At 42.0% G+C, this 25,495-nt stretch overlaps 3 protein-coding genes across 5 annotated transcripts in view; 2 read left to right on the forward strand and 1 right to left on the reverse strand.

Moving 5' to 3' along the window:
• Positions 1 to 285: 285 nt before the first annotated feature.
• On the forward strand, positions 286 to 4,709 carry LOC101162734. Its single transcript, XM_023956260.1, has 12 exons — positions 286 to 479; positions 871 to 1,080; positions 1,504 to 1,739; positions 1,908 to 2,023; positions 2,150 to 2,292; positions 2,381 to 2,578; positions 2,968 to 3,054; positions 3,610 to 3,863; positions 3,999 to 4,127; positions 4,237 to 4,377; positions 4,508 to 4,579; positions 4,680 to 4,709. The coding sequence occupies exons 1-12, from the start codon at positions 332 to 334 to the stop codon at positions 4,707 to 4,709; spliced, it is 1,764 nt and encodes a 587-aa protein (XP_023812028.1). The 5' UTR covers positions 286 to 331.
• A 348-nt stretch (positions 4,710 to 5,057) lies between these two features.
• Positions 5,058 to 8,029, reverse strand: LOC101156956. Of its 2 annotated transcripts, XM_023957074.1 has the most exons (6): positions 7,623 to 8,026; positions 7,149 to 7,282; positions 6,747 to 6,894; positions 6,415 to 6,663; positions 5,844 to 6,105; positions 5,058 to 5,598 (listed from the first exon to the last, which is right to left on the reverse strand). In XM_023957074.1, exons 1-6 carry the CDS (start codon positions 7,973 to 7,975, stop codon positions 5,374 to 5,376), a joined length of 1,371 nt encoding a protein of 456 aa, XP_023812842.1. In that variant the 5' UTR covers positions 7,976 to 8,026; the 3' UTR covers positions 5,058 to 5,373. The 2 variants fall into 2 exon arrangements, with proteins under 2 accessions (XP_023812842.1, XP_023812843.1); XM_023957075.1 differs by lacking the exon at positions 6,415 to 6,663 and having other exon boundaries at positions 7,623 to 8,029.
• An 832-nt stretch (positions 8,030 to 8,861) lies between these two features.
• LOC101172373 (rho guanine nucleotide exchange factor 10-like protein) overlaps positions 8,862 to 25,495 on the forward strand; it is a 57,415-nt gene continuing 40,781 nt past the window's right edge. Inside the window, exons 1-8 of one of the 2 annotated variants that reach the window (XM_023957076.1) lie at positions 8,862 to 8,940; positions 18,085 to 18,216; positions 20,203 to 20,364; positions 20,442 to 20,469; positions 22,305 to 22,375; positions 22,449 to 22,517; positions 23,177 to 23,380; positions 24,229 to 24,341. In XM_023957076.1, coding sequence (XP_023812844.1) covers positions 18,099 to 18,216; positions 20,203 to 20,364; positions 20,442 to 20,469; positions 22,305 to 22,375; positions 22,449 to 22,517; positions 23,177 to 23,380; positions 24,229 to 24,341 — 765 coding nt within the window. In that variant the 5' untranslated portion in view covers positions 8,862 to 8,940; positions 18,085 to 18,098. Of the gene's footprint in view, positions 8,941 to 16,265; positions 16,372 to 18,084; positions 18,217 to 20,202; positions 20,365 to 20,441; positions 20,470 to 22,304; positions 22,376 to 22,448; positions 22,518 to 23,176; positions 23,381 to 24,228; positions 24,342 to 25,495 lie in introns of those variants that run through there. The other variant, XM_020714359.2, reaches the window with a different exon arrangement.

Below are 25,495 nucleotides of genomic sequence, written 5' to 3' on the forward strand. Positions count from 1 at the left end.
ACAGAAATGCTTTTTCTTTTTCAAAGTGTAACTGCATCAAATGACTCAAAAATAAAACGAAAAATCAATACTTCAAAATGCTTTTTCATTTTGTACTTAAAAACCGCTAATTTTGTTGCATAATCAAAGCGAAAATGCAAAGAGGGGATTGCATTTTCGATTTCACCTCCCCCCCGCGAAAAATGTCGCATAAATCATTCTCAGTTCGCAATACCACTGGGAGGCGGGGCGGTGACGTCATTGTTCACTCTTCTTCTGTGGTGGCGGTGGCATTCTCCACCACTGCCTTTCTTCTTCTGCTTTGGCGGTAATACCACAGGCAAACGGCAGCATGGCAAAATCTGTGCTTGAACTGTTGAGGGAGGCTGCTGCTGCCCTCGAACGGCAAAACCAGCGGGAAGTAACTGCGGGTGTAGACAATAATCCCACCACATCTTCATCAACAACACCGTCTGCTCCTGAGGGTCGCACCGCTCGAGGTAAGATCAAGTTAGCAAAACATGCGTTGGGGTTATCCCGATTGGCCGATTTATTGAAATAAAACACAGTTTGTCCGCTCGTTGTGGGGTTACACAGCAGTTATTTGCCTGTAGATGGCCAGTAGACTTGTAGTCCCTCCCCCTGTTGACATAACATATTTGCACTAATCCTGTTAACTTGCTCCCCCCGCCAGTAGTAAACGAGTTCCATACGTTTTGCTATTTTGTACTAGTAGTTGTAGTAGTTTTCTACTAAGAAAAGATAAGAGGTGCTTAAGCTCACTATTTGTAAGTGGTTGAGTAACTATCATGTTTGTTATATTTCCATTTAATATATTTTTTAACCAAGTTCTAAATGAAATTTGATTTCTCATGCCATTTTTTCTTCCAGCCGAAGTCTTGAGGTTGTTCAGCCCTTACCCTCCACGAGGTGTACCACGGAGGTCAATCCCACCAGCCAATACCAAGAAACCAAAAAAAACCACATACACACACATTTTTTTCTGTTTGGCAAAAAGAAAGGACTGTAATATCCCAAATCCAAAAATGAAAAAATTGCTTCAACAGGCAGGATTAGGAGAGAGGAGAATTACATTCCCAGGTAGGTTTATAGTATGTATTGTATGTGTTAGTGTTGGTTGTGCTATTTAAAATGTCAAAGATTGGTCAGCTACCTTACTTCAGGGCACCAGTCGAGGTTTGTCTAGGTGCAATGACTTGACAAGCTGCTAATAACCTGTCTCTTGGCCAGTCATATGAATTAACAGCATGAAAATGTCACAGTGCTTACACCCAGTGCTTCGTGAACTATGGGTAGCTAGTATTTGTGTGTAGACTTTGAGACCAAAAAATATGTGGCTTGTCTGTATCAATCACTAATTAAACAAGATCTTTAAGTTGCTATTCACAAAATATGCACCTGTTCCTGTACGCATACATTTTGTTTGTATTTATAAATATACATATTGCTTGGTTGACACTCTCTATTTAATTGTTTATAATGCTGTTTTGTTGTCTCCCTCAGATCGATCTTGTAGTGCAACTGAGTTTTCAGATCACCTGCAGTTGTCCTTTCCTCAATTGAAGCACTGTGGTGGGTTTCAACTGTTGAGGAGCCGTGGTTCCACAAGGTCCAGGGTTTTGGATGTCCTTCCATGCTCAAAGGATGGATATACTCCAGAGTTCTTGTGTAACAAAGAACTTGGAGTTGGGGCAGCTGTGATCTACATTAGACCACTCCAAAAAGATATTGTTCTGGAGGTAATTATTAAAGATGTAATATTTAATTTGTTGGTGTATGATAGAAAACAAACAAGGATGTTCCCAGCCAGAAAACCTCTAAATGAAAATGTGTTTGAACAAAATTGACTTTGCTGTCTTGTATTTTTTATTTATTTATGTATGTTATTGTCTTTTAATCAATGCTAGAACACTCCCAGTGCAACCACCTCTGTTCAGAGTACTGGACCTACGGTGGAATGTGTCTACTGCACAGATACATTCACGCACTCTGAGATCGAAGGCCACATCGACTCTTGTGAGAAGTGAGACAAATTTCTTCTTTTCTTTACTCATCTACATATTGTGAATTTTTTGAGTTTTTACCTATGCTGGATTGTATTTCTTGATTTTACCCAAGTTATTAACATTTTTCCTGTTAACATTCCAAGAAAACATAACTCTGATTTGAACGCTGAGGAAACCTCAGAGAGTACCGCGTCAGGGAGCTCTGGAATGAGCCAACCAGGAACCTCTGATGCTACCTCATTAAGCAGCCACAGTCAGAGCGAAGCAAATTACAGTAGCTTTGAAGGTGCCACCGTGTCATTGCTTATAAATTTGAATAATTGACTATCTTTAATTTTTGTCCGGTCTATACTGATAATTCCTTTTTTTAACAGACTGGACAACCGAGCCAAATATTTACAAAGCAGCCAACCTGTTTCGACAGCACTTGATTCACAATGCTGAACTCAAGCCAGAGTTGGTTGCAAGGCTTGATCTCAGAACTACTGAGGAAGATCGGGAAAGGGAGATTCTTACCTTCTACAAGAAGCAAGGAATTGACTGGGCAAGCCCATTTTCTGTAGTACTGGGTGGTAGGTATTTATTGTTTATAGCATTGTAGTATAAGAAATTGAATAAAAACAGTGATTTCAATTGAAAATTAAAATATTTTCTCAATACTAGCCTGTATTCTGCCACATTAGATCTTTCAAATATATTAATGTAAGGATCCACTACTTCCTTTAATTAGAACAAATCTTTTTCCGTCCTGCATTATATGCCAAAGTGATGAATTCAGGTGTGTCTTACTCTAGCAGTTACAACAGCTATAATCAGCCAGAATTGTAGTATAAATTAAGGAAAGCATGTAGGAAATTCCTTCATAGATTGAAATTATTTCGCTTTAATAGATGAGTGGGTAATATTTATGCCCTTTCATGTACACATCCAGCCTAAGTCTCAAGAGTAAGTCTTTTTTCAGGTGATGCTGCTGTTGGGGACGGGGTGAAACGTCATTTTCTTTCGATGGTCATAGAAAAAATTCAGTTTGGATTTGACCTCAATCTTGGTGAGTTTTTATTGATATTCCTAATGTTTGTAAAGATATATAAAATGTTGCCTCAAACACCAGAAGTGTGGTTGTGTTAACTGGTTATGACTAGTTTTATCCATGTACCTGATTGATTTTGAAAGGTTTGCAATAAAAATGTAATTATAATTGACATCAAAAGACACATTATGACGTAGCATAAACTGTGATTATTAGTTTCATTAATCTCTCAAATTTTCATGAACTGAAAACGAAATTTCATACAGTTGAGTCCAGAAGTTTACAAACACCCTATTAAAACACACATGCTCTTATTTGTTGCTGTTAGACATGGAATAAAAAAACTTTGGCTGTTTTAGGCCAATTACAGTAATGATTTTTTTTTGTTATTTCACAAAGAAGCAGTATTTCTCAAAAGTGCTGTAGTATGCATCCACAAGTATGCCTATAATTAACTTCAATTTTGTCATTAAATTTATATGAATCTTCCAAAGAGATGGCATCGTCATGCACAGTGATCTTTGTTTATGTAAACTTTGGACTGTCATAGTTTTGTCTTGTTGTTTCACTCAGAGAACACTGGCAGAACTCTTCTGTTCAATGGGGCTGATGATCACAATGTCCCATCTACATCCAGAGCCCTGATAGATGGAGATCTTTTCAGAGTAGCTGGTCGTGCCATAGGACATTCCTTTATTCACGGAGGTCCCTCCTTCACAGGACTGAGCCCAGCAATGCTGCATTTAATTGTTGGAAGTAATGAGGAGTCTGCTGTATTTGAGCTTTCAGACTGCCCAGATACAGATGTTGTTGAAGTGGTGTCTGTAGTAAGTGTTACTTTGAGTTATTGTTCATTTTTATCATAACACAACTTTTTGATTTGCTATAATGCAAATGTTTGAACGTAGCCAGCAAAGACTGTGTGTAACTGATGTAACATTGCCTTTCTCTATTAATTGTAGCTTGAGAGTCAAAGAGAACTGACTCCACAGGAGGAATGTGAGGTGAACAACCTGGCCTTCTGCTGGGATCTTCCACCCATAAATAAGAACAACAGGAGGTGGTTGTCTGAAAAAATCCTACGTCATGCGGTATGAATAATTCAAAATGAAATCAAGTAAATGTGAAAATATTTATTTTTATAACCACTCATTTTTTATAAACAAACTTAAACTTGGCAAACTTTGATCATTCTTGCAGGTCATTGAACGGCGTCAAACACAAATAAAACAAATACGCAAGGGGCTTAAAGACAGTGGTGTTTTCAACATGATTAAACAGCGCCCCGCCCTAGCCACAGTGCTTTTCCCAAGAACTGCAGAGCAAATTATGGACTCGCAGGTAATTGGCTTCTTATGTAAAACTGCTTAGTAAACACTGAAAAGGTATTTTGAATAATGTGAAAAACCTCAAATTGGCAAAATGTGTATTTTCAGTCTTTGTTCTTTGAGAGAAGTTTCTTATTTCTCAGACAATCTTGAAAAGGATCATTTGGCCAATGCCAGATAGTGAGGATGAGGATGATCACGGCAGCATGGAGGAGGCAATGCTTTGTCACAGGCTTTCTGAGAGACTACATTGAAAATGGTAAGTTTGTAAATGTTTGTCTTAATTTTGTTTTATACTCATGACTGTCTTTGTAGGGTCTTCTCGGGAACTACACCAACTCCTGAAATTTTGGACAGGTTGGAGTATACCTCCCCAGCAGCTGTATGTTGAAGTGTCTTCTGACATTTGCCTGTCTGTGGCCTCAACCTGCATGACGACGCTGAAACTGCCTCAGAAGTGCCCAAGTTACCAGACATTCAAAGAGAACCTTGCGGCAGCTGTTAGAAGTACAGAATTTGGATTTGGAATGATCTGATTGGAATGGAGTGAGAAAATGAAAGTTCAACATTTCAATGCTTCAAATTTTGCTTTGAAATGTCAATTTCTCCAGTTGTTTAAAGCATATTGTTCAAACTAATTTAAAATGTTAATGGCTACATTGATGTTAGCAAGATTAAGGCTTTTTTTTTAAAGTTTCTATTTAGTGTTTTAAAATTTTGAAATTGCTAAGGTTAGCAAGTAAAAACAACGTTTGATACATTTATGTTTTAATAAATGTTACATTTTTGGAAAAACTTGAATTTGTAAAAGTTAGGAAGTGAAAACAAATTTTGATACATTTATGTTTTAATGTTTTAATAAATGTTACATTTTATGATTTACATGTTGAATTCTGTTATTTTTGCAAGCCTTGGAAAAAAAAAACATGTGAAATATTGGTGAGTTGTCTGAAAAGTTGCAATAACAGTCTTGGGCATGAGTATATAAATGCATCTCTGTGCTGAAGATTCACTCATCCAGTTCTGGTTGTGGCTGCATCAACTGTTGTAAAGTGGCTGTGTAAATGTCCAGGGCATCCATAAAGGGAACATTTGGGTCAGGTAGGCCAGCCATGTCATCCTCTGTCAGGTGCCGCTGCAATTGCACTTGTGGTACTTCCACTTGACCTGCTTGATGTTCAAGGTCATCAAAGCCGTATGGTCCATCCCAATCAATACCATAGTCTGCCTCCACCTGACCACATAAAAGATGCATATTTATAAAAAAAGAAGAATTATGCAAGCTTTATTGATACTCATGCAAAGCCTATGCCAGCTTCAAATTTTTAACTTTAGCCTTCTCAATTCATTCTAAAATATTAAGCTAAGAATTCAGTTCAAACTTTTAATGTTTGAGTAATGAAATATGGAAATATCTGAAGCTTTAAGTGCATAATTACAATTGTTCCTGATATGATGCCTTCAACTGTTTTAACATACCTGATCAGGATCATCATGGTGTCTGATTGATGCCCAAAGTTGATAGGGAGACTTGCTACCTGCTGTTCTCAGGCCATGAAGGTTCCAAGCATCCATGAAGAAGGCTAGTTGCTTACGTAACTGAGGCAGGAAAGCCCAGTGGAGAGCAAAAAGATGACTTTCATCATCGGGGTTCAACATCCCTTCCCTCTCCAGATTACAAAAAAGAATATGGAAGGGTTCAAGGACTTGGATGTACACATCTCTCCACAGGCGTTCAATTCTGGAAGAACAGGATCATTATGAAAATGTAAGAAAAAAACTACAATTACAAATGGAAAGAAACATTTCTTCTTTGAACAAGAATTTAAACTGGGTATATTTTATTACAATCAGATGCTCAGTAAAATGTCTAAAAATTGAACTTTAGCCTAATGTGCTCTTGGTGGTATGTTTGCCTTAAAGTATGAAAAGGTTTGTCTATGAAGTTTAATGTACCATGCTTTATCTTGGTGGGCAGAGGACAGAAGACCAAAACATTTGATAAATAAATAGTAAAGAAATACACTGGTTGTGCAATGGTTACCCTCACCGTTGGTTATGAACACTTCTTCCAGTAATGTGCGAGTTTCGGTTAATCCCTCTGCGTTCCACCATGAAATGGGCAACCTCGATATTTTCCCCACCCTTGTCAGAGCGCACACGTGACGGCAAACCTAATTTGTTGACGGCACCAATGAAGGCCTCTAAAACTGTAGCTGCTCGATTGTTTGTTGCAGCACTCAGATAAACAATTAAACGGCTGAAGCCATCTATGCCACCATGCACAACAAATCTCCATCTGTTGTAAAAATAGACACCACAAGTCTTAGGAGAAAGAAATGATGACAGACTTATACAAACTGTCAAAATTGGAAAAAATACCGTATTAATTTGTGGTTTCCATCAATGTGCCACATTGCATTTGGTGCCGGAACCGAGTATTGTCTCCGTCTTAATGTGCGATTGGCCACAGCTCGAACTTCAGTCCCAATCGGATCCACTCTTCTTAAGGAATCACGGACTCTTGTTACTACCACAAAGAAAAAAGAAAAAGTGATAAGTCTTAAAGACGAAATACATTCAATGTGAAGAGCCTTTCCAAAAAATTAGTGTTCATGCAAAATACAATCCATTTAATGGTTTTCAGTCTTTTTTAAATCTTATCTGTTAATGATCCTAATAAACACTATTTGTGTTTGAAGAGCAACATACAACATTTCAGGATCATTTAGGTCCAACAGAGCGACTGCATTTGCTACATAATTCACTTTATATTAAACATACTCTGCACCAGCATTCCTTGGGCTTGAAGGAATGATTTCATCATTCTGTATCCTGTATTTGGGTGACTTTGTTGGATTTCTGCTACGATGGCATCCAGCTCTGCATCCGTCAGTTGTGAATACATGTCTGACTTCCTGAAAAAGAAAAATGGACGAAAAAAGTTCTGATAATAAACACAGATGGTTTATTCTGAATTCTACATTGTTGTCGAATTGTTTCCTCCATCCATCTTCTAATCCTTGGCAAGGGCCTTGCTGGAGCCCATCCCAGCTAGTCGCAGGAGTTGTGTAACCCTGGACATTACTTCCTCCGCCACCTGTATTGTTCTTACAACTTGGGTTTGTAACATAGGGATCTATATGATAGGACATTATTATTACAGTAGCGCTAGCTCAACTACTAATCGATACCCTCCTCTATCAACTTCTGCAAAAATCGAGATAATAAAAAAGTGATACGAACTTAAAAGTTTACCTCAATCCATTTTCGTTCATCCTCCGATGTATGGTATGGCGACAAACGCCAAACATCTCCGCTATTTCCCGAACTTTGATGCCATGCAACAAATATCTTTCGATCGCATGGAAAGGGATGTTGATGACTGGTCGTCCTCTTCCATGTTCGAAGCTGTCCAGTTGCTGGAGGACTGAGAGCAAGTTGACCACGACAACTTCGTCGACATTGGTGTCTGTGACTGCAGCGTGTTCAGCGAAGCTCTCTAAAACCTGCTCAACTCTGTCACGGGCATCACAGTTTGACACTAAACGTAACTCCAACTGCGAGGCTAATTCCAACAAGAATTGTGAACAAATGTTTGAGAACGCCATTTGTTTTGCCTGTGGTATTACCGCTAAAGCAGAAGAAAGGCAGTGGAGAATGCCACCGCCACCACAGAAGAAGAGTGAACAATGACGTCACCGCCCCGCCTCCCAGTGGTATTGTGAACTGAGAATGATTTATGCGACATTTTTCGCGGGGGGGAGGTGAAATCGAAAATGCAATCCCCTCTTTGCATTTTCGCTTTGATTATGCAACAAAATTAGCGGTTTTTAAGTACAAAATGAAAAAGCATTTTGAAGTATTGATTTTTCGTTTTATTTTTGAGTCATTTGATGCAGTTACACTTTGAAAAAGAAAAAGCATTTCTGTTAATGCATTTTAACGGTCTTGTTAGACATTTCTAAATGAATTTTGCTACACATTTAACAGAGAACATTTTGAAAATGAAATGTCAAATACCATTTTCATTATCATTTTAATTAAGTGACAGAATAAGCGGAGTTGAAGACTAAAAAGAAAAAGCATTTTGAAGTATTGCTTTTTCATTTTAATTTTGAGTCACAAAATGCAGCTACATTTTGAATAAGAATAAGCATTTCTGTTAATGCATTTTAACGGTCATTTTAGACATTTCAAAATGAATTTTGCTACACATTTAACAGAGAACATTTTGAAAATGAAATGTCAAATACCATTTTCATTATCATTTTAATTATGTGACAGAATAAGCGGTGTTGAAGTAGAAAAATAAAAAGCATTTTGGTGGATTGCTTTTTCATTTTAATTTTGAGCCAAAAAATGCAGGTTCATTTTGAAAAAGAAAAAGCATTTCTGGTTTTGACTTTGCTTTTTATTTATGCTACAGAATCGCTTCCATACAGGAGCGCGCGCTCTGCAGTGGATCCCATCCCACCGCGCGAACACGCACGGCGGAGCAGCAGAGCCGTGATCGAGAACGAGGACGCTCCGCGAGGCTGTTGCCGCGCGCTGACAGGAAATGAACAAGTTACAGGTGAGTTTGGGAGAACTGGACCTCACCTGATGGTGAACCCGTGTCTGTCCGCGTGCACGTTCAGGGAGTTCGTGGGAGCTCAGTGAAGCTGACCCCCGCCCACTTACAATGCAGGCAAATATGAGCCGTTAGTGCTGTTTGTGTTAGTTTACCCTAAATCCTTTCTAAGTATCAATGTTGATGTTTGAATCAAAAGTCTGGACTTCATTCTGCCGCTGCCCTAAGTTCTGCTGTCAATCTTTGCAGTGAAATTGAACTCCAGTCTCCCTAAAGTCAGCACCATCCTGAAAACGTCAACTTTAGGTCCTAGAATTCCCACTGCAATCCCCTTTGGTTCTATTCTTCAGGTGTTCCCAATGGAATTTTGATCATGAAGATGCAGTTTTTAGACTGTATTTAAAAACCTGTGTTGTATTCTAGGGCATAGTTTCTGCAGAGCAGCAGCAGATCCTTAGAAATTCAATTCTGACTTGCGGGCAGTATCATTGGCGTGGAGTAAGCCCACCCTCATTCCCTGTCATTCATCGGTTAACATGCTCTCCAACTAGGAAACAGCCTCTCACACCTTCAACCTCAAATTCCAAACGACGCTGAAGTTGGCTTCCGATTTGCTAGTGCACTAAAGCAACATTCCACAGTTCTTTTCGCACCAAGATCACCTTAGACCACGTCCTGTTCAAAAATCGCTGGACCTAGACTACTCAAACCTGGATTAAATTAGGATTTAGATAGTAAAGAATGCCTTAAACACAGTTTCTGATTTGTGAAAATGTGAAATAGGATGATTTTTGTTGCATTTTTCGCACTGAGTCCACGTTTTAATGTTTATCTCTTTCTTTTTCAGTTTCGCCCATCTCCTTGATCTGTCATACGTATCTCTCCCTTCCTCATTTTAAGAAAGCAAACAAAGGTTTCACAAAGCAGAAATGGTGTTTAATGTATTATCTAAATCCTAACTTAATCCAGGTTTGAGCAGTCTAGGTCCAGCGGTTTTTGAACAGGACGTGGTCTAAGGGGATCTTAGTGTGAAAAATACAGTGGAACGTTTCTTTAGTGCACTCGCGAATCGGAAGCTGTGAATCGGAAGCCAACTTCAGCATCGTAAATTCCAAGTGGAACCAAAAGGGTGAGCAAAACGACAAGAACAGTCTAGATCCAGACTCCACCTCAGACGAGGAAAACAAAAACATCCATGGATCTATTTGTCTGCAGGTGGATGATCAGAATGGAGTAGAGCAGGGGGCTTGTGCCCCGCCCACTATTTTCTGTCACAGATTAGGCCTGGGCGATAAATCGATCAAATGAATTAATTCGAATTCTTTGTTACGGGCGATTTCAAAAATAACTAAATCGAGTTTTTATGAGGCGCATTTTTGGCTCCCCAGAGTTTCCGTAGCGTTAGTATCACACGGCAACACGCGACAATCGACGCACGAAGCAGCTAGCGACAGCATAGCTACCGGTGACAGTGGGAAGTTTGTTGTTTGGAACTGGTACGGGTTTACTGTCACAGACGTGGAGGAAGAGACACCCCCCCCCCCCCATGCTGCCTAAAGCCCATCGGAGTCAAAGGCTCTCAGGCGCGCTCGCGTGGCACTCTTAAACACGCACGCGCCCTGACACAGAAACACACACTCATTCTACAACGCCTGTATAGTTAGTGTAATGTTTGGTGAATCAAGCTATTGCTTTTGTAATGTCCCTGCCGCTGTCCGTAGTTCTGATTTACGACTGTCGCAAAGCAGTGTATTAAAGTACGTCATCTGAACGACTCGCTCGTCTCATCAATGACCCTTATAAACCTTATCAGCAGGAATATAGATACGTTACATGGTGTCAGAACGCTGTCAAGAACAGTAACAAACCTACGCAGCCATGACGATGCAGTTTGACCACCCAAAAATCGACTGGAAAGCGGTGGATTTATTCCAAGAGTTTGAAAGGTTTAGCAGCCACGTTAGCTTCGTGTTCGCGGGTCCTCTGTCCGCGCAAGAGCCCATACAGAAAGCGGGCTGGCTTGGAACGTGGCTCGGCGAGCAAGGGAGAGAAATCTACAAAACGCTCCAGTTGGCTGACGGTGAAAAGGATGATCCAGTTAAAGTCCTGGACAAATTTGCAGCCTACGTAAGACCTCGGAAAAACAAGAGGATCGCGAGGCATCGCTTCAAGCAGAGGAAACAAGGAGCAACGGAGACATTCGACCATTTTGTGAAAGACTTGAAACTTCTATTGCTGGATTGTGAGTATGGTGACCCAGATGACATGCTCGTGGATGCCATAATTGCTAGTGTGAGGGAAAAACGTGTCCAGGAAAGACTTTTGGACAAAGGTGAGGAGCTGACACTAGCTAAAGCTATAGAAATCCCTCAACAGTTTGAAATGTCACAAACACAGATGAGAATTGTGAGAGAGGAGGACACACAGGTGTCAGCAGTGTCAAGCAAACCAAGGTTTAATGCACAAAATAAAAAGGCTCACTCTCAGTGGCAGCAAAAACCCACACAACCAAGGCAAAATGTGCAAAGTAAAGCAAAAATGTGTTCCAAATGTGGGAAAGACCCCAAACACAAGTGGAGTAAAGGTGTATGTCCAGCTAAAGGATCAATCTGCTCATGCTGTAATAAGCCAAACCACTGGGCATCAGTTTGCCGCAGTCGCATGGTGAGTGCTTTAAATGTGGAGTCAACAAATGACGAGTGTGAGGAGGAAATACTGGACATCAACCTCACTACAGATGCAGTTCCCATGGCAACATTAGTGGAAGATAAGTGGTTAGTGGACACTGACATCCTGTCTAAGAAGGTGCAGTTTAGGATCGACACTGGTGCAAGATGTAACACGCTCACTCTAAACTGTTACCAATCCCTAAACCACAAAGGTGAGCTTAAAACGTCTAAAAGAGTGCTCAAAACCTACTCCAACCACAAAATAAAACCAATTGCATCAGTTGACCTCCCGCTAAAATACAAAGCACACAAGGCCAAGGCAGAGTTTGAAATAGTGGACATTGCACAAGAAAATGTGTTGAGCAGCACAACCGCAGAGGCACTGGGCCTTATCATGAGACTACACACTCTACAAGATGCTGCTTCAAACAAAGCAGGCGAAGTTGGAAATGAAGCTACAACACCAGAGACGCCTGTCGGGCTTGAGAACTTCCCAGAACTGACTCACACTACAGGAACACTACCAGGTAAATACACAATAAAAATTGATCCAGATGCCAAGCCTGTTATACATCCTGTGCGCCGACAGCCTGTTGCACTCAGAGCTAAGATAGTGAAAAAACTGCATGAAATGGTGCAAGATGGCTATATCACAAAGGTTGACCAACCAACCGACTGGGTGAGCTCTATGGTAGTAGTCACTAACAAAGACAAGCTTAGAATCTGCATCGATCCAAGCGACCTGACCAACGCTATAAAGCGAGAGCATTATCCCATGCGCACAATAGAGGAAGTTGTGTCGACAATGCCCAATGCCAAGGTATTCTCGGTCCTAGATGCAAAATCAGGTTTTCTCCAGATTGAGCTAGATGACCCATCGTCATTCCTAACAACCTTCAACACACCCATTGGAAGATTCAGATGGTTGAGACTACCATTTGGTATCAAATGCGCTCCTGAAATATTCCAGCGCATTATGGATCAAATGCTAGAGGGCATTGGTGGAGCCACAGGTGTGATGGATGACATCCTCATAGCAGCGCCAACCCTAGCAGAACACAACAAAATTCTAAAGCAGGTTGTGCAGCGAGCTGCGACTTATAATTTGAGGTTAAACTTCAATAAATGCCACATTCGTCAGTCAGCTGTGCCTTATGTGGGACACTTAATAACAGCTGATGGGCTAAAACCAGACCCAGTGAAAACTGAAGCTGTTAGGTGTATGCCGCCCCCTACAGACAAGGAAGGTGTCCGACGGTTCCTGGGTTTCGTGACATATCTGTCAAAATTTATTCCGAACCTCAGCGAAATCGACGCACCACTAAGGCAGCTTACAAAAAGAGATGTGGAATTCATGTGGCAACCAGCGCAGCAACAAGCCTTTGAGAAGCTCAAGGATGTTTGCACGAACCCCCCTGTACTGAAATTCTTCGATGTGTCAAAACCTGTGGAAATATACTGTGATGCAAGCAGCACCGGACTGGGAGCTGTGCTGATACAGGATGCCCGACCAGTAGCCTTTTCATCACAGTCAATGACAGATGCAGAGACGCGTTATGCGCAGATTGAAAAGGAGATGCTCTCCATTGTCCATGCCTGCACCAAGTTTCACCACTATATTTTTGGAAAACATGTCACAGTATTCAACGACCACAAGCCACTCGAGGACATCTACAAAAAGCCGCTGCTGTCCACACCACTGCGTATCCAAAGAATGCGCTTGCGACTTCAGTGGTATGACATCACAGTCAGGTACAGGAGAGGCAAAGATATGGAACTGCCAGACACACTCTCTCGAGCTCAATTGTCAGACAAAACACCAGAGACAGGAGGTCTAGAGTGTGTCTCCATGATCAACTTTCTGTCTGTGAGTGAAGAGAAATACTCTGAGCTGCAGACACGAACTAACAATGAACTGAGTCTGCTCCAACAGGTCATTCAGCATGGATGGCCGGAGAACATAAGAGAGGTGCCCACCCCTGTGCAGCCATACTGGGACTAAAGAAGTCAACTAGTGGTAACAGATGGCATTATCTACAAAGGTATGCGTATTGTTGTTCCCCCCACCATTCAAAAAGACATGCTTCGCCTCATACACCAGTCCCACTTGGGAATGGTGAAAAGCAAACAGCGTGCACGCGAAGTGTTATACTGGCCAGGCATGAGCGCCAAGATTGAAAACATGATCAGAAGCTGCCCAAAGTGTGCTGAAGTGCAAAACCGACTCCCCAAACTTCCTCTAATGCCAACACCGGCATTCATTTCGGAACTTCATTTTGAAGTAGTTGGCTCCAATCTATTTGAGTTTGAGGATAAGCATTACATCGTACTTGTGGATTATTATTCAAAATTCATTGAAGCAGACAAGCTGAAAGATCAGCGCAGCAGCACTACTATTGAGGCACTAAAAGCTCAGTTCAGCAGGCATGGTATCCCTGCCATCTTAAGAACAGATAATGGTCCACAGTATACATCAGCAGAGTTCAAGGAATTTTGCCAAAGCTATGGAATCCAGCACAAATCATTATCGCCACACACTCCACACTCTAATGGTGAGGCGGAAAGGGCAGTACAAACTGTTAAAAGACTGTGGAGCAAAGCAAAAGACAAATATCTCGCATTATTGGACTACCGGACAACACCACTCGAGTCTGTAGGACTGTCACCTGCTCAGCTGTTAATGGGCAGGAGACCTCGCAACAACTTACCTACAGCCAGAGCACTGCTCAAACCCACGTCCTATGATTCCAATAAAGTGAAATGGTTACTAGACAAGACAAAACATATCTAGAAGCATTACCACGACAGAAGAGCGGTCAGCACCAAGCCAGAGTTACAAGCCAGAGTTACAGAGTTACATCCCGGAGATGAGGTCAGGATGACGCCACACCCTGGAAACCAAAAATGGTCCCCAGCAGTTGTCGTCCGACCACACAGTGCTCCACGCTCCTGCATTGTGGACAGTGAGGGCAAGCTGTTCCGTCGAACCAGACAGCATCTCCGCACGAGCACAGCTGTTGCCAATATATCGCGCCATACCATACCCACAGAGGAGCCCTGGTGTGAAACTGCGGGGACGCCAGAAGCTAAGGAGGAGCAGTGTGCAGTGGCACCCTCAGAGCTACCATCTCAACCCTCAGTGGTTCCCCAGTGTTCTACATCACAAAGGAGCGAACCATATCGCACCAGACGTGGCAGAGCTGTAAAGCCTCCGGATAGACTAGACTTGTAATCCGGCTACATCCAGTGCCAGATAGTATTCAGGGACAGACGTGACGCAGACGTCTGATGGAAGTGAAGTGCTGGTAACCTCTCCTTCCTAGATTAGTTCATAAATGCTGGAAAGCTTGTTTATGATTATTATTTATGATTTGTTGGGTTATTTCAGAACATTTGAGCTCCATGTTAGAGCACCAGGACAGCGTTTAGTTTGTTATTGTTCATAATCGTATTTATGTTTTTTTTTCATAACTGAGAAAAGGGGATGTAATGTTTGGTGAATCAAGCTATTGCTTTTGTAATGTCCCTGCCGCTGTCCGTAGTTCTGATTTACGACTGTCGCAAAGCAGTGTATTAAAGTACGTCATCTGAACGACTCGCTCGTCTCATCAATGACCCTTATAAACCTTATCAGCAGGAATATAGATACGTTACAGTTAGTTCATTAGTTAGTTAGTTGTTACTGTTATTTGTTAATAAAGAATACTAATTATGAAGTAATTATTACTTTTACCGATATATTCATTTGCGACGCGGCCGCCGTAGGATTTTGTGTTCGGAGGAGGTGGCCGCGAGGGGGGGGGGGTTGACCGCGACTCCTGTTGCTTCATCATCTTCTCCGTGGAGAAGACGGGGTTTCTTAATTGAATTAAAACCTTAGAGCCCAGATATGAGCTGTATTGTTAATCCTTTAGAAAATGGTGCTACTCTCACGGTGAATGTTTGTCTCCTTTTAGTCTAGACTACAAAGTGTGACTTAAAACACAGCTGGGACTTTAAGTAAGGAAGTAACCTTTTTATTTTGGACAAGTGAAAACAAGTGTAGAATAACGAAATTAGGCAAAAACAAGACAAAAGTTATATAAAACAAGACACAATTATTTAAACACAAGTCCAAAAAGGGAGTAAGAAGAAAAATCTTATACTTAACTTTGATTCCAAGAGCGTGTTCATTTATTTATTATTCATCCCAGAAATGGGAGTTACGTTTGTCTTGGGTTTGATTAAATTAAAGCAACATTTGCTTGAACTTGTCTGGCGTTTGTACTTATTGCTTTTTGGGCGGAAAAAAAAATAAAATCGGGAAAAAAATCGGAAATCGCCCAGCCCTATCACAGATGGCATTTTTTCATCTGATCCTGATTCACATCGATTTGAATAAAGAAATACTCAGAAAGGCACTTTTAAGCGTAATTTTCTATCTATACATATACGTGTCCTCCATCATGAGAAAAATCGAACAAGAACACCACTTTCACTGGAGTGGGTCTTAAAGTAGAGTTTGACGTAAGCATTCACCCATAATACTGACGGAAAAAAATGATCACAGAAATCACGGCCTGGCTGGATGTGAGATCACCGAACCCTAGCCTGACAGCAACACACACAAGAGTTCACTTCTTTATAACCATTAGTCTACGCTCTCTTTAGGGGTCTTCAGATGCCTGCTTCAATCACCACCTCCCTTCTAGAGATACCCCAGATCTCCTCATTCGTCTTCCTCCAGAATTTCTACTTCTCCTCTAGATCCCATCCTACCAGAGAGGTAAAACCACCAACAACACGCCTTCCTCCTCTCCATCTCAAGGGGAGACAGTGGCGCAGGTGGTTGAGCGGGTCGTCCAATGATCAAAAGGTTGGCGGTTCAATTCCCCGCTCCCACCAGCCAAATGGCATTGTGTCCTTGGGCAAGACACTTCACCCTCCTTGCCTCCAGTGTGGCTCCACTGGTGTGTGAATGTGTATGAATGATCCTGGTGATGGTCAGAGGGGCCGTAGGCACGAAATGGCAGCCACGCCTCTGTCAGTCTGCCCCAGGGCAGCCGTGGCTACAACAGTAGCTTATCATCACCAAGTATGAATGAGGAGTGAATGAATAATGGCCACAATGGACGCTTTGAGCGTCCGGAAAAGCACAGATAAATCTAATCCATTATTATTATTATCTTCCACTAACAATAAACACGTTTCCACCAGAATCCTGAAGGTCAACAGCATCGGTGGCCATTGCGGATTTTTTCTGTTTGTGATTCTCATGACCGATTTGGATTTGGTTATACATCAGATGTCCTTCCTGAAAATAACCATTGCAATTATTGAACTTAGGGCCATGAAAGCACTGTATTGCGCCCTCTTGTGGTTGCACTGGTACTGCAATGTGTTGAAGACCTGTCAAGATTGTTACGTTCTCTTATGTTGAACATCTGTCTATAACTCTGAAGACTGACAATAAACATGATTCAGATTTATAAAATATTTTATAGGACTTTGGATTCATTTGACCTCCTTTGATTTAACCTCATTAAAAACATTTCCTGTTCTTCTCCAGTCAGTAACCTGAGGTGTTTCACTGTGAATGAGTAACGTTTCTGCGCCTGAGGAACAGCAGGAGTTTCCTGTATTTTCCTTAGCGGACACTTTTAACTGCCAGTAGGTCTCATGGTGTGGTTTATTTTATTTTATTTTAGTTTGGTTTAGGTTTTTGACAGCACAGCTGTGTAGATTTTGTTTACTCATGTTTTTCTTTTATGAATAACTATAAATGAAGCTGAATGCATCACATAAATGTTGCTGAAACAGAGGAGTCTCCAAAAATGATGACGTTCATAGAATAGAACTCTTTAGGTATTTGTTGTGGAATACTGATCAAACCAGAAGAAACAAGGAAACTCCACTAGAAAAACAGAAATACTGGAAATGTCCTTTTTTTCAAACATGGTCCAGTTTCAAACCAGCTTCAACCTGGACACTAAATCTGGAAACAAAAGAATTGTCAAGTAAAAAACAACTAACTAGAGCCAGGTCACTTAACTAGGCAACACTAGGTAGCTTTTGACGTGGTCAGGTCAGTCTCATGTACTTTAGTGTAAAGGGTTCGTCTTTACAACAGAAATAACCATAAAGTCTAGTTTAAATATGTGACTTATTATCAATCTACGGGAAGGGGGGGGGGGGGGGGGGGGGGTTCTCAGATCAAAACTGCTGAAACAGTCGGGGGTTTCCTGTCCAAGATGGTAACAAACTAGCAGTTTTGTCACATGGAGACACGTTGTCCTTCTTTGTACGGTCTCGTCAGCTGATGGTAGACTCCCCCCACCATTTCAGGCAAAAACAGCTGGAACCCCTGGGAACACCCCTGAGAACACATTAGCAGCAGCTCTTTCTGAGTCATGAGAGCGACTGAATGAGATGTGTTCTGAACATGCTGTTTGGATGTGTGTTTCTGGTATTTGAAATGATCCTGTGAATCTCTCTGCAGGTCCCAAAAACTGGATGAGCGTTCTGATGAAGGATTTACGGACCGGCCGGACAGTTTTCAGGGACTCACGTGACGCTCAGGAAAAAGTTGTCATGACCTCAACACAGCCAGTTCCTCCCTGTCAGCCCCCAGGTGTGTATGATCACAGAATATCACCTACGTCCATTTCTCTGGGAGTTCCTGCCGACTGTCTGTCCGCAATGCTCCCAGACAGTCGTCAGAAATGTATTTGAAGACACGATCACGAACCACTGAGCATAAGAAAGCTGACGGAAACAGCCTCACACCTGCTCAGGTGTAGAACTGTCATCCCAAAATCCATGGCTCTCTTGATGTTGTCATAGCAACCCAGAGAACATGAGGTCACCAGAGCTGCAGTGAGCTGTCCTTTTAAGTTCCACAAGTTTACTCTATATTCAGTTTCCTAAAGTGTACACCAGGGCTCTGCAGTGCAGTGTTTTCACTGTGGGACGGTTCAGATTCTGCTGGAACTCTTGCTGAAGATGTGGTTAAAACTGAGGTTCTACGCCAGCATAACACACGTGTTTCTGTGGGTCATGATGAGCTGAGTTCATGCTGGACCAGAGACAACAAGTCACAAAAAAAAACTCAGTCTACTTTGGTTTTCTAAGCTGGTAACAGGCTGCCCATCCAAAATGTTTTCATGCTGGTCGTTGTGTAGGTGAAGGGGGTTGTGGGTGATAAGGTTCATGACATGATGAGGACCACAACCAGACAACTTCTTGAGATATTCTGGTCCAAAAAGAGGTTCTTACAATCACAGAAGGTGGAGCCTAGAGAATTTAGCACATTGAACATGTAAAAACAGTTCAAATGAGCCATTAAATAAAAATGTCAGCTCGGGTAATTTATCCAGCTTAATATTCCTTAAGCCCCTTTACAGGGCTGGAGGCCACCAGTCCAGACAGCGGTTGACGTCTGGTTCAGGTCACCTGTGGTGAAGCTCAGCTCTTGAATCCCTGCAGGTTCAGAAAGGGAACCTTCTGGTCCAGTTAAAGCCATGCATGCATGCATGGCACCCATCTTTAGGAGGACTGAGGGGATCAGACTGCAGCAGCGTCAGAAACGAGAAAAATCAGGTTTCACTTGTTCCAAGGAAGTAGAAATACCATCACTGCTGAGGATCTGGGGCCTGGACAACATCAGGGACAAACTCCAGTGTGTCACTCAAATGTCCCACAGATCAACTTCAAGTTCAGCATCGTTCCCTCTCTGTTTAGAATAGTTTAAATGCAAACTGACAGATAGAGGCTGCCACTTAAAAACCATATGTTCAGAGTGTAATCCACACACACACACACAGTGTGGTACTCTACCAGCTAATCCTCAGCCTAAATGGCTGATTAGTGAAGCAGCAGCACCCATCTGTTCAACATGTTCTGCATGAATGAGACACTTTACTACCTCAGAGGATCTCTGACAGCAGGGACTCCTCAACAGGTGAACCCCATCAGTACTGCAGATGAGGTTCTAGACAGTGACGCTCATCAGCAAAACATCAGTTAGAAAATATTTGTAAGTATTGGAGTGTTTTGAGTTTGGGATATCCTGGTTCTGGTCCAAACGGAAGCAGCAGTGTTCTGACTGAGCTGCAGCTCTTTGAAGACTGTTACTGTGTTCCAGCCTGCAGGAGGTGAAGGCCTGAATCAGCTTCTGAATCAGATGTTAACAGTCCCTTTGCTTGTGGCTGCAATCTGAGGCCAAAGTCTATTATGACAACATTTCTAACTTGACTTTTGGTCGTTATTCTTGCAGAATTCAGCTCTATGGTTACTTATAGTCTTTTGTTTCCAAAATTAAGGACTGCCTAATTTTTTTATCTCCTGAAAACATCAACTCAGATGTTTAGTTAGTTAGTTTGGAAGAGTTTGTTTCCTCTCAACATTCTTCATCTTCTGCTGTCAGTGTTTTATCATGTGTGAGTCCCTCCAAAGGCTAAAATCCCATTTTATTTATTTTCTGTGAAGTCAGGAGGCCAGCGTTTGGGCTGCAGGACAAGAACAACCCTACCGTCCTTTTCAGAGGCTTCTCCAAAAACTTTCATTGTGTCTGATTCTCTTTCCTGTGTTTCTGTACCTAAATGTGTTTGACATTCAGAGGAAGATGAAGAGGAGGAGACGTTAAAGTTTGGCGATGGCACCACGTCCTCAGACATCTCTTCTTCTTACTCTTCTGTCAAGACAGACAAGTCTGAAGATGCAGAATTGGAGAATCTTTCTGCCATAAGGCAGGTGAGCAGGACTGCAGCAGCCAGCTCAGGTAAGCAGGGTTGGTATGTTGGAGCTGTGGGCTTTGTTTGCAGTTGCTTGTGAAAAATGTCAAACTTTCTGTGGCAGATGTGGAGGTCAGGAGGTCACCAGAGGGGTAAGTAAGAACGACTTTCAGAAACGAAGGTCTGATTGACCTCAGTGATCTCTGCTAAGCCTGAAATGTCCCTGGAAATGTGTGTGTTGTTTCTATTTGTGTAACCTGTGAAACATTTGTCTGGTGGAAGAATAAAGTGTTGTCCTGTGTTTGCTTGTGTCGTTCTTTGTCCTAATAGTTCATGTTTATGTGTTTGTGTGTATTCATCATTATAGTTCTTCCACATTTAAAGGCAGTGGCTCCAAGACACGTGCACTCGAGCATGCATGTGTGTGCACAGTAAACACAGAGCACCCAAACACAATAATAAACAGGGAGAACACTCCCCAGCCCAGAAAACACAAGCCTGAGGGAGGGGTTTTCCTGTTATCTCCTGTTACATTGGTCCATCTACCAAAATGATTGCAAATATTGACAGACTAAGTTAAACCAGAAGATGCTGAGCTTTTTCACTAAGTGCTTTCTGTAAAAATGTTCACCCCAAATTGTCCTAAACCAGCACAAGATTGATCATTTATGCAGCATTTTTCATGCATCAAATGAATCCAGATGAATTGCAATAATACTTAATGGAAGTAAATAACCGACCAAACAATAAATAATATTTTTAGAAAAAAAAAGAAAGAATAGAACTCTGAAAAATCCTAAATTTAAGGGAGTTATTATTGCCTATATAAAATTTTTAACAAGAACTTTTGACCTTCATATGAACGTTTAAGTTCATATGAAGGTCCAAAATTCAACAGGAGCTGCAGCGTGCAAAAGGAAAGTCTGGGAGACGTTTGGCGCTTTTTGTTTGTCATTGGTGTTCATGATGAGCACAGCTGATGCTGCTGCAGCTTCTAGGGTTTAGGTTCTATTAAAGCTCCACATGTTTATACCTCTGTTAGACACAACTTATTATAAGGAGGCTTTCTACACAAAAGTGTCATGATTTGAGCTGACTGATTTAGGTAAAACATGTAACTGGAATTTTTGTTTTATTAACTATGTTTTTTCTTGTATTTACTTTATTCATATTTTAATTGGATTATTGTGTTGATTGGCCCAGGATGGACTGGTGAACTGTCCGTCACTCGTTTGGTTCCAGGATCGCCATGAGCCTGAGAGGGAGTAAAGCGAGTTCAGAAAGCAGGAAAACGAATCAAAATTGTATTTAATAGAAAAAAGGATACTTTTTTTTATACAATCTTATCATGAAAGTCTCAGATAATATTTATAAGATATAAAAAGATAGATAATTCAATTTTTACACATTTCAATTTTGCCATCATAAGAAATTTCAACCGAATACATATTTTGGTATTAAATGCAGCTTTCCTACAACATTTTGAACTGAATCCTTCTTGTAAATAATGTATTAAATAAAAAAACTGTATTTTAATTTATTTAAAAGAAAAATACCCCCCGTGCCTGCAGGCTATATACTTTCACACAAGGATTTTATTGCTGGCCTCAGAGATCATGCAGAGAAAACAGTTTATGCTCACATCAGAGAAAGAAGAGTAAAGTGTCGCACAGGAAGACAGACGGGCAGAGCCTTAGTTTAACAGAACTCTGTTGAATTTCACCTCGATGCCGTAATTTTCTTCCATTACTTGGAGGACATGTCTCAGTCTCAGGTGGAACAGTTGTGTATGTCCCCAGTAATGTTTGAGATATTTTCTGGGAGGCTTGATTCGGTGAAAGACGACTCCTCCTGAGTGAAGACAACACTGTCTGTATTGCTCAGGAGCTTAAACAACCTTTGTCCTCTGAAGTCAGATGACTGCTTCAGTGAGCATTACAGAAGTGTAAATGTGGGCCTGACCTGCAGGTTAACATGCTTATTGCAGGAGATGGACTTGTGAAGCGGGAGCAGCTGAGGAGTCTGGGAGTTTCTGGAAAACGGGCAGTGTTTATGAAAGTAAGACGAGTTTGACGTGAAGACACTGATGATCTCATTGATCCTCTCGCCAAAGTGCTGTTTCTTTTCACAGCCCAGACGTGCCACAAAGCCCAGGAGTGGCTGAGTGTGATGTCGGAGCTCAGTCAACGCCTCAGCAAAGGTACTCCGGCTGCAGCGCTGCCTTACTTACAGGACTGCACCTTAGGTTGTGCTTGTGTTGTTAAAAGCCTGAATATCATCCTGCTTTCCTCAGCTGGTTGCTCAGAATTCTGTTAGCCTGTTAGCTTTTCAATAAAGCTTTCTCAACAGCATCGGGGTCTTTCAGGTGCTGCTACTCGCTGAATGAGTTCTAAGTCCCAAAAGCAGCAGGACTTAAAAAACCATGTCAGTGCTGCAGAAGAACTTTTCATGTAAAAGCAGGAAAACTGATTGACAGGACAGATGAGGTCTGAGGAGGTCTAGAATGGTCACAGCAGACGGGGGTCAGGGAAGAGCAGAAGACAGCGTCTGGCAGACAGGCCAGACGCTGACAGTGAGCTTTCTCTGACTGTTGCTGAGCTGGTAACAGGCTGAACGGGGAAGGAGAACCTTTGGGGGAAAGCTTAGGACATACTGGGCTTCGGCCATCCTCAACCTTTTCATTATCTGCAGACACTTTAACACTTCTCTGCATAATCCAAACAATCAAATGACTTTTTCATTGCAGTCATTTGGATTTAAATGTGCTGTTCAGTTTGACCTCTTCTGTCATGACGGACATAGCTGATGCTACAAGATCTCAGTTAGTTAATGTTTCCTGAGATGTTTTGTGTTTTGTAGGGAAGTCCTCTCCGGATCCCAGAGCTGCTGTGGGAGCTGATGAAGACGATGAGGAGGGATCTTCGTCGCTGAGACTCCAGGCCCAACACTCCTCTGCTGTGGATGAAACAGCCTGTGACAGCTCAGTCACCTGTGAGGCAGAACGCAGCTGCAGACACCCACACATCCTTTGTGGAGGGGCGCAGACTCTGGCTCCTGCTGATGGTGAGTGTCAATGGCGTCAGCGCGCCCCCACATGGAGCAGCTGACCGTCTGCTGAAGTCCATCCCATGTCCTCTGTTCAACAAAGAAATTCAGAGAAAAGAAAGATGGTCTACTCTTTACCAAAACTTCAGACAGAAACAGCCTTTTAAAAGCTAAAATCCTGTTTTGGAGCCACTGATAGAACTCACTCTGCTGTCCTGATCCTGCTGGACCTGACAGCTGCACGGGGCTCTGGACCAAGACTTTATCCGGACACACCTGGAACCACCTCCACAGGAAACACATACCCTTTCCAAAAAAGGAAAGAATATTATGGAAAAGTGGACTCATTTTCATAATTTTATTAAAAACTGTTTTTTTATTGATTGGAGATTCAGGGCCTAATGTGCAATTGCTTTCAGGTATTTGTTGCTTTTTACATAAATTGGGGTTCCAGCTCATAAAACCCACAAAAACAAGATTTCAAAACATTCTGAAAAACCTGTTTTTCATACTAAAATATTACTGCAAGAAATTTTATTAGAAAAAATCTGAAAACATTAGTAATTTTTTTTAAATTTTCTTAATCTGTGTGTAAATCATAAAAAACAGAAAATCCAAAACGCCTGAATGAGTTGAGCTTTTTTTTAAATTACTGGTACATATTTAAGCACCAACTCAAAACTGAGACAAAGAAGACAAAGAAACATCAAATCAAGAGATTGTTTGAGTTTCCATCAGTCCAGATTAAATCCAGATCATTCTGATATTCCTAGACTGTCTTCACTGTTTATACCATCCGTCTACGTGGGACGATGGCTGGAAGCCATTCCCCAGTTACTAAGCTTTCTGGATGATGATGTGTGCAGATGTGGAGAACATGTACGAGGAGGTCCAAACACCTGAGCAGCACAAGTCCATCAGCTGGAGATGTGAAGATCTTTGTGACTCTGGCACGTCCGCTCCACCCTGCAGCAAGAAGGTAAAGTCTCTTTTCTGACATTCCTGATCAGGACCTTCATTGAGGTCAGCTGCGCCTGTGAAAGAAAGAAGGTTTCTTAGAAATGCTGCATTCAGACTCCTCACAACAGGAAACATGGAAAAATCTTTTGCTGCTCGCTGCTGCTGACTTCACCTTTTAGCTATATGATGCTTTCAGCTGTTGGCAGATGTGAACCTTCCAGTTTAGCTGATCTTTTTAGTGAACCCCCAGCAGCTCCAGGCCAGGATGAATCACAGAGGGTTGAAGGTGAACAGTAAGTAGAAGCAAATGAATGTTATTATGGAAACCCATTCCATGAAGCTCTCTGCGTCCTGTTCTTGGGCTAATCTGAAGGTCACATGACGTTTGGAGCTCTGTAGCAATTGGCTGTGCAGAAAGTGGGTGACCTCTTTGCACTCTGAGCTTCAGCATCCTCTGACTCCTCTCCATCAGTTTACCTGGCCGACGACTTGGTGGCTGAGTTGCTGTTGTTCCCAAACTCTTCCATGTTGTTCTGATAGAGCTGACAGCTGACTGTGGAATATTCAGGAGAGAGGACACTTCACCACTGGATTTGCTGCAGGGGTGCCGTCCTATGACAGTTCCACCCTTGGATTCACTGACAGCGGCCCATTCTTTCACAAATGTTAGTAAAAACAGTCTGCATGGCTGAAGGTTTGATTTTATTCACCTGTGACCAGGACGAGTGATTAGGACACCTGATTCTGATCATTTGGATGGGTGAGCCAATACTTTGGTTATATAGTTTAGGCCATTCCATCATGGATGCTATTAGTGTATAGGTGAGCTGTCACCTGTTCTTAGGTGTGTTCTGCTGTGGTGGTTAATGAAATGTATAAAGAGGGAAAGTACCCAGTCACCCCCACACCAAGACCCCTGCCGAAGGCGAGGCAGCAGTGGTAGTCAGGGCCCCCCCAGGACACCCACACGAAATAGCAGATCCAGGAAATCCACCCACCAGGCAACCCAACGTCAGCCACCCAGACCAGCGCCGGCAGAACTGCCACACGGGCCACCAGCGTCAGAGAGCAGGGGGGCAATCTGTAAATTCTTATGTTCACTCTTCTGGAGTATCTTTATTTATCCATCGACCGCCTGTAAGTAAATTTGTAATTTTACGAGTTCCGTCAATG

Source organism: Oryzias latipes, chromosome 7 (genome assembly GCF_002234675.1).
Source record: "Oryzias latipes chromosome 7, ASM223467v1".
Lineage (NCBI taxonomy): Eukaryota > Metazoa > Chordata > Actinopteri > Beloniformes > Adrianichthyidae > Oryzias > Oryzias latipes.

Bases quoted from the DNA above. Each gene is read 5' to 3' on its own strand.
- LOC101162734 (XM_023956260.1), top strand. From the start codon at position 332: ATGGCAAAATCTGTGCTTGAACTGTTGAGGGAGGCTGCTGCTGCCCTC. The intron at 1,081-1,503 runs GTAGGTTTATAG...TGTCTCCCTCAG, and splicing joins GAGGAGAATTACATTCCCAG to ATCGATCTTGTAGTGCAACT. The intron at 4,378-4,507 runs GTAATTGGCTTC...CTTATTTCTCAG, and splicing joins AGCAAATTATGGACTCGCAG to ACAATCTTGAAAAGGATCAT.
- LOC101156956 (XM_023957074.1), bottom strand. From the start codon at position 7,975: ATGGCGTTCTCAAACATTTGTTCACAATTCTTGTTGGAATTAGCCTCG. The intron at 7,283-7,622 runs GTAAACTTTTAA...TTTCTTTTTCAG, and splicing joins ATGAACGAAAATGGATTGAG to GAAGTCAGACATGTATTCAC. The intron at 6,895-7,148 runs GTATGTTTAATA...TCTTTGTGGTAG, and splicing joins CCAAGGAATGCTGGTGCAGA to TAACAAGAGTCCGTGATTCC.